The sequence below is a fragment of the Ambystoma mexicanum genome, chromosome 6p, assembly GCF_040938575.1.
Source record: "Ambystoma mexicanum isolate Mex_15411 chromosome 6p, UKY_AmexF1_1, whole genome shotgun sequence".
Classification (NCBI taxonomy): domain Eukaryota; kingdom Metazoa; phylum Chordata; class Amphibia; order Caudata; family Ambystomatidae; genus Ambystoma; species Ambystoma mexicanum.
The window spans coordinates 1,152,816,177-1,152,830,050 of record NC_090935.1 but is presented as its reverse complement, the minus strand read 5'-3'; the positions used below and the strand labels follow the sequence as shown (position 1 = coordinate 1,152,830,050).

General features: G+C 44.3%; 1 protein-coding gene across 2 annotated transcripts in view; it reads right to left on the bottom strand.

Annotated features, from left to right (window-relative positions):
* The window catches only part of FXN (frataxin), a 161,049-nt gene that overhangs the window by 35,420 nt on the left and 111,755 nt on the right, over positions 1-13,874 (bottom strand). For both annotated transcript variants that reach the window (XM_069625769.1, XM_069625770.1), the window contains 2 exons: positions 10,956-11,076; positions 6,803-6,900 (listed from right to left, as the gene is read on the bottom strand). In XM_069625769.1, coding sequence (XP_069481870.1) covers positions 6,803-6,900; positions 10,956-11,076 — 219 coding nt within the window. The remainder of the gene's footprint in view (positions 1-6,802; positions 6,901-10,955; positions 11,077-13,874) is intronic.

The following is a 13,874-nucleotide window of genomic DNA, read 5'->3' as shown; positions in this document are numbered from 1 at the left end:
TGTTTTACCATTCATTAGTTTTCATGAAAATTATGTATCTCTTTAAACGGTAGAAGGAATAAACTTTTTTTTTAACAAAAACTGTTTCACCTAAACCTTTTGATTTAATAAAGACATTTTATGAATAAATATAGGTAAAATATTCACCTACAATCCATTTGACTACCTCTAGGATGTACATATAAGACCTAATAAGGTGATCCTATTTTTCCCTTCAGACAAATATATACAACCTAAATTGAGGGGGGGGGGGGGGTGAGGACCTGTGCACCATCCGAGTGTGTTAGATATTCTACTTAAATTATACAAAATATTTGCTAGTGTGAATTGAGACTCAATTAATGACTGTAGTAAACCTTTCTTTCTGCCTTGTGTAACAGTCTTTGTTAATTTGGGTAAACCTGTAATTACCCAGTCCTGAACTATGGTGTCTCCCACACCATTTTGGGGTTTCCCTTCCTTCTCCCTGCTTGAAAGGATTGTTGTCTGCACCTTGCCTTGGGGTCCTACTTCTCGCACCATGAGTTCTATCTCTCACACCCTTGTCTTCCGCTTCTTAGGTCGCTTTAGAGTTTCTTCTCTCTCTCTCCCCTTGCCTTGGGCTCTCTTGCCTTTTGCCCCGTCTTGGAGTACCTTGCGACTTGCCCCTTCTTGGGATTCCAACCATTTGAGTGGTCTGGTTTCTCACCCATCCTTGGGGTATCTGTTATCTCGATGCTTCTTGGGATGTCAGGTTTCTCAACCCTTCTTGGGTTGTCTTGTGTCTTGCACCTTCTTGGGTTGGTGGGTTTATCACTCCTTGCTGAGTTGGCTTGTATAACACCCCTTCTTGGGATGGTGGGCTTCTCACCCCTTCTTGGGTTGTCTAGTACCGTACCTCATCTAGGGCTATAAAGTTTCTCACCCCTTCTTGGACTATCTTGTATCTCACCCCTTTTTGGGATGGTGGGGTTTTCACCCTTTCTTGGGTAATTGTCTTGCCTTGCCACCCTCCTCTCTGCTCCAGGGCCCTCTGTGTACCCTGTGCTCTTTGGTGACGTTCATGGGGGAGGCCGTCTTCTTAGGTGCTGCGGAACCACAGCTCTGGTTTCCCTCTGGTCATTCTAGTCGGTTTGCTTCCGTCAGTTCCTCCTGTCAGTGCACGAAAGGACTTCTGCTTGGTAGGTGCCAGTCTAACACTTCTGGGGAGGCAGCGCCTCTTCTCCGTTCGGCGGGCTTGAGCTCCTCCGACTCCTGCCCTTGGTGAAGGCAGTAGCGTTCCACAGGATTTCTCGCTTGTCCGCTCCCCATGCCGACGGCGTGGTGCTGCTTACTGGCTCTGACTCAAAGGGAGAGGTTCTCTCCTCTGCATCACTCCTCAGGTCTGTGTCTCTTTCCCTCTCTTGCTTCCCCCTTATGTTGCTTTCACAGGATCTTTATGTTTCTCCCTGCAACAAGTTGGGGTGACTTATTGGCTGTGCGCTTCGGGCAAGGATGGCACCAATAAAGGGTCAGAAACCACATCAGCCATTCTTAAAGGGCCTTGTATATCATTGCCCTGATCAATGTTTCTATAGAAAACAAACAAATGGGATTCTGTATGTGAAGGCGATGGAGTAAAAACCCTGCTTGTAGATTCCTTGTCCTCTAATGGTGAGTCACCCCTGGTGGGATCCCGCTTGCACTTTCCCAATAGGTTGTGTTGAGCGTAGAGGGTTAACCTCCGTAGTGCCAAAGGGGAGGTCTGCCCCTTGGGAGAAGGAACGAATTCCCTGGATTTGTCACCACAGTTACAAGGGACTTAAAGAGTGAGTGTCTAATTATGGTAGTAAGGCTGCATATATGAGCCTTGCAAATGGATCAAATGGTGTGCTGGCCATGACAAGTCGGAATCCATGAGCACTCTTCCATATTAGGGAAGTAGATCCCTGAAATCCTTGTCTGTGTCTGAAGACCCATCAAATGAAAAAATCTAATATACATCTAGATTTGCCTTTGTATGCTAAATTTGCCAAAGAAACCCTGAAACAAAGATAATGGAATTCAATGCAATGTAATCCGTTTATTTCTACAACGAGGGGGAGATTTGATCACACTCCACCTTGTACAAGTAGACCTGCAGCGGCTAACGTGGCAGGTCCAAATTTGATTTAAATAATGCCAAACTAGTTTTTAAACTTAGGAAAACCATGCTATTTTGCATCCAATACATCTATTTATATGAGGGGCATTCCATTTAATATCTCAAAATGTATAAAGCTCACAGTAACCAACAATCAATTTCAAGGAGCATTGCAAATAGGAAAAAATGAAAACAGAACATAAATAGCAACACAGACAATGTTCAATGGTTCAGATGAAAACATAAAGGAGAAAAAGTTTGATCCCCGGGTAGAGCGTTATTTTTATGGTCATGGTTAAGGGCCGAGTTGCAAAACGAAGCAAAGATCTTTCCGCAGACAAATCTTTGATTTAGGTAACACGCCATTTGGTGCAGTCCTTTCACCAATGGACTAAAATCTGAAATGTTCTCCCCCTGTAGGATACCACAGTGCTCTAGCCACAGCACAGTACTCAGAGAAGGGAATGGTCTGGACTTCTACACAATGTAGGAAAACCACACGACAAAACAGCAACTTCGTATTTAACCACAAAAGCGGACACAGATACACCTACAACAAGCAGAAAAAGACAATATCCTGCAGTAATAGAAAGCTGTGAAAAACCAACTGCAATAACTTTACCAGATGAACGTCCAAGCACATCAAAGCCCAATACTGTAAGTGGTGCCATATGTACTCCTGCAGCCAACAAAATAATAAATATCCTAAACTGTCCCAGAAAACAAATGTAGAGGCTGAAAAAACGTTTCCAGATGTACTACAAAGCACATCATCTGGGCATAATTTGCGGTCTACCACCTCAACCCCAAATATAAACTGATGTGCTTGTTCCCCATGGGCAATTTATCAATTGCACCCTTAATTTCTATGGCACCACACACTTAAACCTTAAATAGAAAAGTTTCTTTTGAAAACTGCACTTTCCAACCTGTAACCCCTTTCCAAATAAATACTTAGGGCCCGATTCGTAGAACGTTTTCCTATGGGATTGCGCCATTATAAAAACACTTCCATGAATCAGGCCCATAATGTCTGCAACATTTATTTACCATTTAGCAATTTTTTGTACTTCAATTGAACAGGTCTCATGTATTCCACTTTAAAAACTGAAGGTGTTAGCTTTATAGACCTGCACCTCGGCCCGTACCGGGTGTTATGGTCCCTCATACCTCGTTAAAGGCCGTCACTTCGCTCAGGCCATTAACTTGGTCTTCAGGGCCCAAAACGCCCGGTATGTCCCTCACTGCAGGTCCATAAAGCTATAATATCCATCCTTTCCTATTATCATGGCGGCTGTTATATATTATGTATAAGCATTAGCGCCCCCTGGCGAGGGGTAAAATGGGGGTAGTAGGTGCCTGAACATCTATTGTATTGGTCCCAGGTGAAGAGAGGGCTGTTAACGAGGGCGTATGGCACCTAAGCCAGTCCATATACCCACCCCAGGCAGGAGTGCTAAGCGTTTAGGGCTGGGGCAGGACAAGCTTAATAGTATTTCCAGGTATGCAGCATTAACATAGTATCCCAGCACCCTTGACGAAACGAGTAAGGGCAGAAAGTGTGGGCATTGATGAAACAGTGTAGGTAGCTGAGCCCAATATGAAGAAGAGATACAGGTGGTGCAACCAGTCCACAGGGAAGGCAGAGGAAGCATGGGAATGTAGACGAGAAGCAGGAGGTCCTAGAGTTTGCCCGGGACACTCACGGGGGATGTTTACAATGTCTCTGCCGTAGCCAGGGTGAAATTCCGGTCACTATTAGAGTTTAGTGCCGTAATTCCACCATTCTGATTGGCTGAGTCATCTGCAACATTCCAACAGGGGGGCTAATTTGTATAAAGACACCTTTGACATCCTGGCTGATTTTCTTTCTTCTGCAGTTTATGGTTAAATCGTTTTTTTAATGGTTGGAATAAACGTGCTGCGCAGTGCTCCAGTGCCAATTTAGCACTACAGACATACTGCAATAAACCACTACGCAGAAGACATGGTAAAGCATTAATGCCACAGAAACCAGGCAATTGCCAGAACTGAACGTTATGCAGCAAGTAGATGGGTACAGAGGGGCGTCAGCAGTCAACAGATGGTTGCAATTCCCCTTTCCCATTCAGTGCTAGGCTACCTTTAAAAGGTATTCAATAATGTTGCTTCCCCTTCCGTATTTTAATTAAAGTGTAAATGTGCATACTAATCAAGAGTTTAATTCAAGCAGGCCCCCATAGGGCCTGGCTGCAGAGGCCAACAAAAGGGGACAGACGCCCCCCACCCCACCTGCCCTCCGTGGTAAAGCTCGTCATTTTTGGCAAGATGGATGGACTGCATCTATGAAAAGAATTGCACGCCTGGTTGTTCAGTTTTTATTAAGTGTATTTTTGGAGCCTCAGTCAAACATGTGAATCGCTGGTCTAAAACATCCTCACAAGCAAAGGTAGATGACCGCCACAACAGTGGATTAATTTTAGGAAGCTTCCAGAATCTATAATGCTTTAAGATGAGTAATGCTCATGAAAGGGGAACTGGGTAGTGCAACACACATTATGTAGGCAGTATGCACACGTGAAACCTTACAAAACAGCTCACCGGGGCTTATCATTCTTACAGCAAAGGTGGCAAAATCAGCGATCAGTGTGGGACGTTATTTCTGCCCACTAACAGTGAACTTCATCCTGGTAGATACCTGCCAGCAGTAGTAATCATACCAGTCTGTTCTATACCTGTTCACGGGCATGTGGCCCAGGGTGGGTGAGGGGATTTGGGAAGAGCATCAATGCCATGGTTAGGTCTTTGTGCTATGCTTTCAACGGAGCTGGCCATGAACACGAGGACTTTCCCAGCATCTGCTTTATGCATACAACGAAGAGCACATGCTTCAGGTTCCTCGTAAACACAAAACTTAACCAGAGTGGTTACAGCTTTGGGTTCACACAATGGAAACACCACAGATCAAACCATCACAATGCCAGCCTTAGGCCTCAAACCTGCATCTCCGCCATCGTATCCTAGGACTTGGCACATTGTGCATTCTCCTCAGGCCTCCTAGCACTGCAGTCTCTGGTCATCCCATTGGGGGACGGACCTCCCTTTAAGATCTGAACCTTCTTCATACACCTGTATGCCCAATACGCCAAATGATGGGTGCCGATAATCAGCAACCAGGACTCAGCAGTCATCCTTTACAGCTCACAAGCCGATCCCTTCTCCAGTGTTTCCTCTGTGCCGACAGCAGGGAGAATGCAGAGGCTGCTGACCCGGGGTACTTCTAAACATCGAACCTGTCAGTGTTCTATTCCCGGCATGTTTTGGGAAGCCTAAAGTGAAGCTGGAGTGGAAAGATGATCGGATGAAGTGAGCCACGGTGCAAAAGAGGACAGCGTGCTCATTCACGATGCACCCAAAACATTCTTAATTTAAAGTTATTTGAAAGAATGGCACATCCTAGGCCGAAGCATCCTCATTAGCAGTAACAGCAAAGCCAGTAAGATGACCGAGAGGGCTGTCGCATCCTCCATAGAAATCACTGAATCCTTGAAGCTCACAGCTTTGAATCCTGGCACAAGACAGCTTTTCATGCTTCCAAGGTCGATACAACGAGTACTAGTGACATGGGGAATAACATTCATTTTATTACAGCCCCGAGACTCATACATTTGCCGGTATCCTGGCAGTAAATCCGTCATGATACCGACAAACGGAATTACTGGTACCGCCACTTGGTCTGGCAGAATTACCACCGGATGACCAGTGGCAGTGAGGGTGGTAAAGCCCCATTCCAGAGGACTCCGTGAGGGAATGTGCCGGTAATAAAGGCTGTTTTTGCTGGTACTGTGGCGGAATTCCCTCCAGCTCTTCTGGCCATCCCACCAACAAACGTGTTCTTTGCCGGTGTGGTAACATGCCGATGTGCTTTAATATCGGCACGTTGTTACCGCACCAGCACAGTTATGATGATGCCCATAACACACAAAATGTATGCGAGAGTCATCACCCTATATAGTATATAAAATATAGGTACTGGTGACCCATGAACATGTGGCCGGCGGAGGGGGCAAATAGAAGGAGGCCTCATATTCGGTGTGTAAAAGAGTGAAAGTTGAGGTCTTAATAATGCCTGCAAAGGTGTGCCAACTGTTCTATACGAATTAACTCCATAAAGCTATCTGTTATTATAAATCGGGTATATCACACACGAAAGGCCAACTGTTCTTGTAAGAGACTGCCGAAAAAAACAAATACTCGATTTAAATGTTGAACAAGCTAACATTTAAATCACTAAAGGCTTACATTTAAATAGTTTGACATTTTTTAAATTATCCAACGCATGTGAGAAGTACCTCATACCAGCTTCTCTAAAGGAAGGATTCATCAACCAGTGTAAGTGCACCCTTTTGAAAGGGAAAATAAAAGTACGTCACAGGATACATTTGGGTTCCTGTTCATAACATGTTGAAATGTATGTAGTGACCAAGTATGAAACAATAGTTTCAGCCTTTGCAGTTTTAATGTGTGGACACATTCTCGTGTTTTAGAGAAAGCACCAGTATCAGAAATGTTGCGTTTACCGATCAGCTTGTGCCAAAACCTAGCCTACTCTTTGGGTGAAAGGTTCTTTTTTCAACCTAGGCCAGTGGTTTGGCTCAGATAAATGGCAACTCTGAATTATTACAGCAGATAAAAAGCATACAGCACGGTTTATATTTATACCTGGTTGGGGACGACAGCCAAATTTGTTTGTTAGGTGTCTGTCTGTTGATGACGTAGGTGCCCATATCTCCGCCTAGTTTTACAGTCAACACGCCACTCTGTTGGATGTAAATAACAAAAAATCACGACGTCAGCAAAGACAAACTTGTTACTTAGTTACATTTCACCGACCCTTCTGACAAAACAGTGTGTTCAGAAATATCCCTTTCTACAAGATGATGCCACACATTTTAATATTGGAGTCTCAGCTCTTTGTGAAACACAAAAGAAGAATGCGCTTAAGAAATTATTACTTTCGTTTCAATGTATAGCGTAATAAGATTCATAAAATGAAGACTTTTATAAAAGTATTCAGTATCTAAAATCAGCTACACTGCCAACAAGCATCTAACAATATAATAAAAAGGCCAGATGTATGCTTGTCCAATGCAGTAGCATCGTCTGTTGTCACGGCTAGAGGGAGCTGTTGCCTTAGGATTCACCAATGTGGTCCTACTGTGTTAATGAAACCCTTCACTTTGGCCAGTGTACACGGGTCTGTACACAAATAAAAGGGTTACCAGTCATTTGATCGAAAAAAAAAAAAAAAGTCGACAGGACAAAATGGTCAACACAATTTGGTCGAAAGACAAATGGTCGAATTTTTTTGTTTTTGTAGGGTGCCCCCCCCCTTCCCCTTTTTGCTTAAAACACCTTTTTTTTCCTAAACGAAAACCTAAAAATAAATAACCAAATTCCATCGACCATTTGGCTTTCGACCAAATGTCTTTCGACCAAATGTCTGGACAGCAAATAAAAGTACTAATTGATACGAGGTTGGTGGTAACCCGCTGGTAACCTGCTCCTGACCTCGTAATAACGTTTCCGCCGCCTGATATCCCAGTGCCACAGGGATATTACAAGTCCTGTCGGCCCAGGATGTCAGGCGGCAGAAACTGTAAGTCCCCATTCCCGTGACACAGAAGCACCAGCACCGTTGCTAATGGTGCCAGTGCTTTAGTGGAAACCATGCCTGCAGGTGTGGGTGCTCCCGGCAGGTCAGAACAGCTGGGAGCACTGGCCCTTCAGGCATCCTCAGTCTAGCGGTCCAGAAAGGGTGCAGTATATGTTGCTACCGGCACCCTTATTTCCAGACCGCCAGACTTGTAATGAGGCCCATAGTCTATTAACCTTATTCTAGGCATCTTGTCCCTCACCCACACCTCTACACTGACTGAAAAATGAGGGACAACTTTTCAACCTGCATTTACCCTCAACGTGCAGGCCCTCATTAAGCCGTTGAGGCTTGGGCACACATTCTGACCAAGCAGCAACGCGTATAGTTTCCGTATCAAGAGGAAGCAACAGCAGCATGTTTAACCCAATTCCGTTTCTGAGAATGGCACAATAGAGGAGTTTATTTCTATTTTTTTTATACTGAGGTGCATGAGGGGTTTTGTCTGTTGAGAGAGAGAGAGAGAAGGGGGCGAGAGAATGAGAGAAGGGGGCGAGAGAATGAGAGAAGGGGGCGAGAGAATGAGAGAAGGGGGCGAGAGAATGAGAGAAGGGGGCGAGAGAATGAGAGAAGGGGGCGAGAGAATGAGAGAAGGGGGCGAGAGAATGAGAGAAGGGGGCGAGAGAATGAGAGAAGGGGGCGAGAGAATGAGAGAAGGGGCGAGAGAATGAGAGAAGATGGCGAGAGAATGAGAGAAGGGGGCGAGAGAATGAGAGAAGGGGGCGAGAGAATGAGAGAAGGGGGCGAGAGAATGTGAGAAGGGGCGAGAGAATGTGAGAAGGGGCGAGAGAATGAGAGAAGGGGCGAGAGAATGAGAGAAGGGGCGAGAGAATGAGAGAAGGGGCGAGAGAATGAGAGAAGGGGCGAGAGAGAGGACAGAGCAAGCGAAGGGGGAAACGGAGAGATGGGGCGAACGACAAACTGGACGGAGATGGAAGACAGGGAAAGGGGAACACGGGAAGAAGAGACGGGGAAAGAGTATGGGGAGAAGGTTAGGAGTTAGGGAAGAAAATGAAGGAGAAATAATGAGCTCTATCAGGCCAAGTTTGTGTTGCATGATCCCAGTTCCTCAGTTTTCGTAGGGCTCAATTCAAACCTGCTAATTACATTATAAACTCAGTCAATTCCTTTGGTCAAGTAATTCAGCTGGATTGAAATCTAAACCTATTTCACATTTTAGGGAAGCAGTAAGATTACTGAGTAAGAGTAACTCTACTTTCCAAACTGCATCTTATCTTCATTTTCCCTTCTTTCCAGGGCGCATGGAAAGCTCACTGTGGTTCGAGTGCTACAGCTACAGATGTGTACTACACATTGGGAAAATGTTAGTGCCTCTGATTTGTAAACCTAGTAATGTACTAACTTCTTCAGTGAATTTCACACGTGATTAGTCCAAACAGAGCCAGTGTAACAAGAAGGCACCCGCCGAGGGTACCACCTCAAACAGCCATCAAGGAATGGGGATATAATTTTGGTCCTAAAAACTTGAAATGTGGCACTACTCTAAGGTAGAGGGTTGCCAAAGTGCCACACTGCTTTTGAGGGATTAAATCCTTGCAGAAGCCCTGGGTCCAATGTGCTCAGGAGGGGTCAGAGCTAGCCCTACAGATAAGGGCTGTAGCGGCCACTTTAACTCCCTAAAAATAGGCAAATACTCGCAAAAAAAAAAAAGAATAGGGAAAATAATAGTCCCAACAAAAAATAGGAAACAGACACGCAAGACCATGTGCCCCTGCTTTCACCCAAAAAGCTTCATAGATATGTTTGGACCAGTAGTGTAAGTAGTACCACAGGAAGAAATTGCTATTCTGCCTGATTGAAAGAAGTGAACATGTATGTTTTGATGTGCATGTGTAATATATGCAATGAAATAATTATCAAAACATTTACGTTTTCCAGTTAAAACATATTTTTACTTGCTTATAAAATACTCTTTGGGAAATGGACTTGCATTTTTACTCCCAAAAAATAATTTTACTTCAAAATCTTATCTGGAGAACTGGTCAGAGCAGTCCATCGACCAGGCAATCATTTGAATATATGAAAGGCAGCATCAAATCAACTTGTGGATGACCAGAACAGTTTGGCTGATGTGGTTGGCCTTTGGGCGTTGTTCCAGACAGCATGACTTACAAACACGCAGGTCACAGCACATCTACACAATTGATGCATTATTTTCAAGACCAACAAGAGTATTAATTAAATGTAATGGCATGTTATTGTGCAGTCCAAAATAACAGGCTGTAATGGAAACTCTGCAAAACAATGATGAACCAATCAAAAATAAGGTTTTAAGCCACAAAAAGATATATATATATATATATATATACACAAATCAACGGTGCCAATGTTTGTGTTGGCGCATTTGACTGTGCAGTGTTGTGGCCAGATCTTTACACCTATTTTCCGAGCTTAAGCAATTCACTAAACCCACAGCTCTACAAGGATTTACCAATTTCCACAAAAGGACCCTCTTACGGTTTAAGCTCGTATATGGGGCTTTGTGAATTGTTAAACCTTAGTCTCTCTAGTTCTTCCATAACCAAATCACTCTGAGGGATTCTTTTTAAAAGGTGTCTCCTTCTACCTAGGTTCCTGATTTTTCTGAATGCTTGCCGGAGTGTTTTCTTGCACGTGAGATCTCCTGGTGACTGGACTTGAACACTTTAAAATATATACCTCACTTATCTTTACCACAACTCTTTGCTGAACATGAACACTCAGCTCTTTTGTGCCTACTTATTCCGTCTCCACTGGAGGAGTTCACATAACCTCCCTGTGAACTGCACCTCGCCGATGAGGCCCGAGAAGGCAAGACATTTTATCTGGGTTATTTTTGCTCAGACAACTGGCAATTCGGCCTGGACTGCCTTTATATGGGTGGGGCCAGGCTGAGATGCAAATAGACGTTCTCCTCTGATTTGGCACGGGCAGCTAAAATGTGAATGAGGTCTTATGAGTGGGTTGCAGCCCAAAGAAATAGCCTTTTGCCCTTTGTTGATTCTCAGGAGAGGATTTCCCACCTTGTTGGCGAATGTCCTCGTGTGCTACCTGATAACTTTATTGTGCACACTCTCTGCAACTCTTCTTTTACCCACATTTCAAAGGTACAGACATTTTCAACAGAGTTTCTACAAAGTATATTGGACAAAAACCTACCCCAAATGTTACATCGTAATCGTCTGGTGTGAATGGCTGATCAGCAAGTTCATCAAAAAACTCTGCCAAAGAATCGAGCGTCTGTTCTGCCAGCCGTTCATAGGCTGTTTCATCTAGAGATCTGCAATACAAAACCAATATTAAAAATATGCAACAAATTTTGCCTGTCTAATGTAAAAATCTATACTTCCAAATTTTCTCCATTGACTTCCGCAATGCATCCACGTGATACTATCGGGCCGCAATCACTTAACTGCAAACAGCAAACACATAGCAAGAGTTGAAAGACTGGTATCATGCACCAAACTTGATTTAGTTCAAGATGGTATTTCGAAATGTTTAGTATGTATAAATGTTGAATATACTCTGGTCTGGTCTATTTACGACTTTTGTCTCAGTAGGCACCATCTTTACTTTCAAGATGGAGCAGAGAAATGCTCGTTTTATACCACCATGGAACACGGCCTAGTCGTTCTACAACAAGATTGTGAAACGATGCTACACATTCTTTGCAGGATATCAATTCAACAAGTAGAGAGGACACCCTACAGAGGTAAGATCGATGCTCACTGCGAATATGTTGCTGAGCATGGTGAACTTTGACAACACCTAGGCAGCTTTCATGCTGCTCATAGCAGTCCCCGCCATTTACCTCCCACCATCCATCAAGTGATAGTGGCTGCCATGAAAATTAAATGTTACCTTACTTACATTCCAATGACAAGAACTGAGCCTCTTTCCTTGCTAAATCTTGGGTAAGGCCCTCATCTACCTGGACAGACAAAAAGTTTTTAGGATAGGGGATATCTACTTTCACTAAACCACTGCATTATTTTATTAAGTCGCAGAGTGAGTTAATTCCTGAGACAGATGAGAATCAGAATGCGCTTTTGAAATAACGCATACATTGAATATCATTGGTCTACAATTGATCTCAAATGGTGTCTTGATTTCAGCTTTACAAATATTTTACAAACAACCTGAAACAGAATTCCGAGACATTCAATTTTCTTTGTAGGGAGTGCATTTTAGTTCGACTGTAACTTAATATACTGAACAGCTTCTTCAGTACTACAAGGTTACCTGATAATTAAGGTCCTCTAAGGCAGAAACGTAAGTTGATTTGTTTAAAGATATTTATAATGGAGTTACCAATCAAACTGAAGTGTGGTGCTGGACTGACTAGATGAGTTATGATAGTTATAGGTCATTTCCTGTCCTCTTGTCTGATTTTTCAGTATGTTGTGTGATTAATCTAGTATGCCATCACTGCCTCTCTGGAGAAAGTCTCTCCTCATGCGGCCAGTGAAAGGCAGAAGCTACCTGATCCTTACCGTGGGGGTGGCTATTTGAGGGAGGACCCCATGAGGGAAGACAACCCTCATGGGAGTGAGTGGACTCGCTAGGTGGAACATGGTATCCCCCTTTCCCACTTGGAAAGTGACAACACCATTGTAACTCCTCAATCTCTCATGGCATATTGTAATGTTAGACAAGAACATCCAGTCATGACTAACTGCTAAGTTCGTCCATATCCTTATTTGAAAATGTTGGACAATACTTAGACGAGGAGTACTAGAGCGATGAAGATTGCTGAGGCTGAGAAGCAAGAGACGCGCTCTACTTGTTGGAGAATTTCATAGGTGCTGGGAAATTCACAAGCACCAAGCATCAGAAAAGAGGAGTCTCACTACTCCCAAGGTGAGTCAGGAAATCTGATGGAAGCAAGCTGCTGCGTGGAACGAGGAAGCTCCTGGAGGCGCCGTTAGAAGAGGTTCTGAAGTTGGAGGTTCGCCATGTAAATGCTGTAAGCAGACAAAGCTGTCGATTGAAGTCTGAGGCATTGTGGGAACGGGAGAGCTGACAAGACGCCTGTCAGACAAGGAAGCAAGCCGCTGGGAGAACCGAGAGCCGCGAAGGACGCAGAAGCTGCCGAGGGAAGCCGGTGAGCCCATAGAGGGAAGCTCGGACACCAGGGCACTTTGTGGCCTGTATCGCGCCCCCTTAGAAGAGAAGAACAAGTTACTTACCAACTGGTAACGTTCTTTCGATTGGATGTTCCTCCAACATATTCCACATCTTTGACATGTAATGTCCATAGCTGTGTACTTCGGAAACTTTCGGCAGAGGGCATCCTGCATCGATAGCGTCGGGTCGATGTCCCTCGAAGGCCTCCATCGAGGGCAACGTCACCGGATGTTATAAATAGGACACACAGCGCCCGTAGCCTTAGTTTATGTCCCACCCACCCCACCATAACTTGTGGCACCAATCCAATGCCTGCTTGACTTTACATAGCCTTGCGGAAACGTAAGCTGCAATCGCATAGGAAATTCTCCAGAGGGGCAGGCTGGCAGGGCGATGTGGAATACGTTGGAGGAACATCCAATCGAAAGAACGTCACCAGTTGGTAAGTAACTTGTTCTTCGAATGGATTGTGTCCTCCAACGTATTCCACAACTTTGACAGACTTCCAAAGCAGTACCAGATAATGGAGGAGGGAAAATAATTTAGAGTGCCTAATCAGATGGTGGAATAAAGAACCGCCTTACCAAAGGCCATATCTTGACCATGGATCGTATCCAGGGAGTAATGTTTAACAAAGGTGTGGATAGAAGCCCATGTGACTGCATCACAAATATTCCTAATAGGAACTCCCTGTTATAGGGCTGTGGAAGTAGCCACACCCCTAGCGGAATGAGCTTGCAACCCTTCAGGAGGGTCCTTAACTGCCAATCGGTAACACTCAGTAATGGTGAGGATAATCCACCTGGACAAGGTCTGTTTGGTAACAGCCTGGCCCAATCGGTGTCCAGTATATCCCACAAAGAGTTGATCGTCCACTCTGACCCTGGACATCCTAGAAATATAAAAGCTCAGAGCTCGCCTAGGATCCAACCTATGGAGTCATTCCTCTTC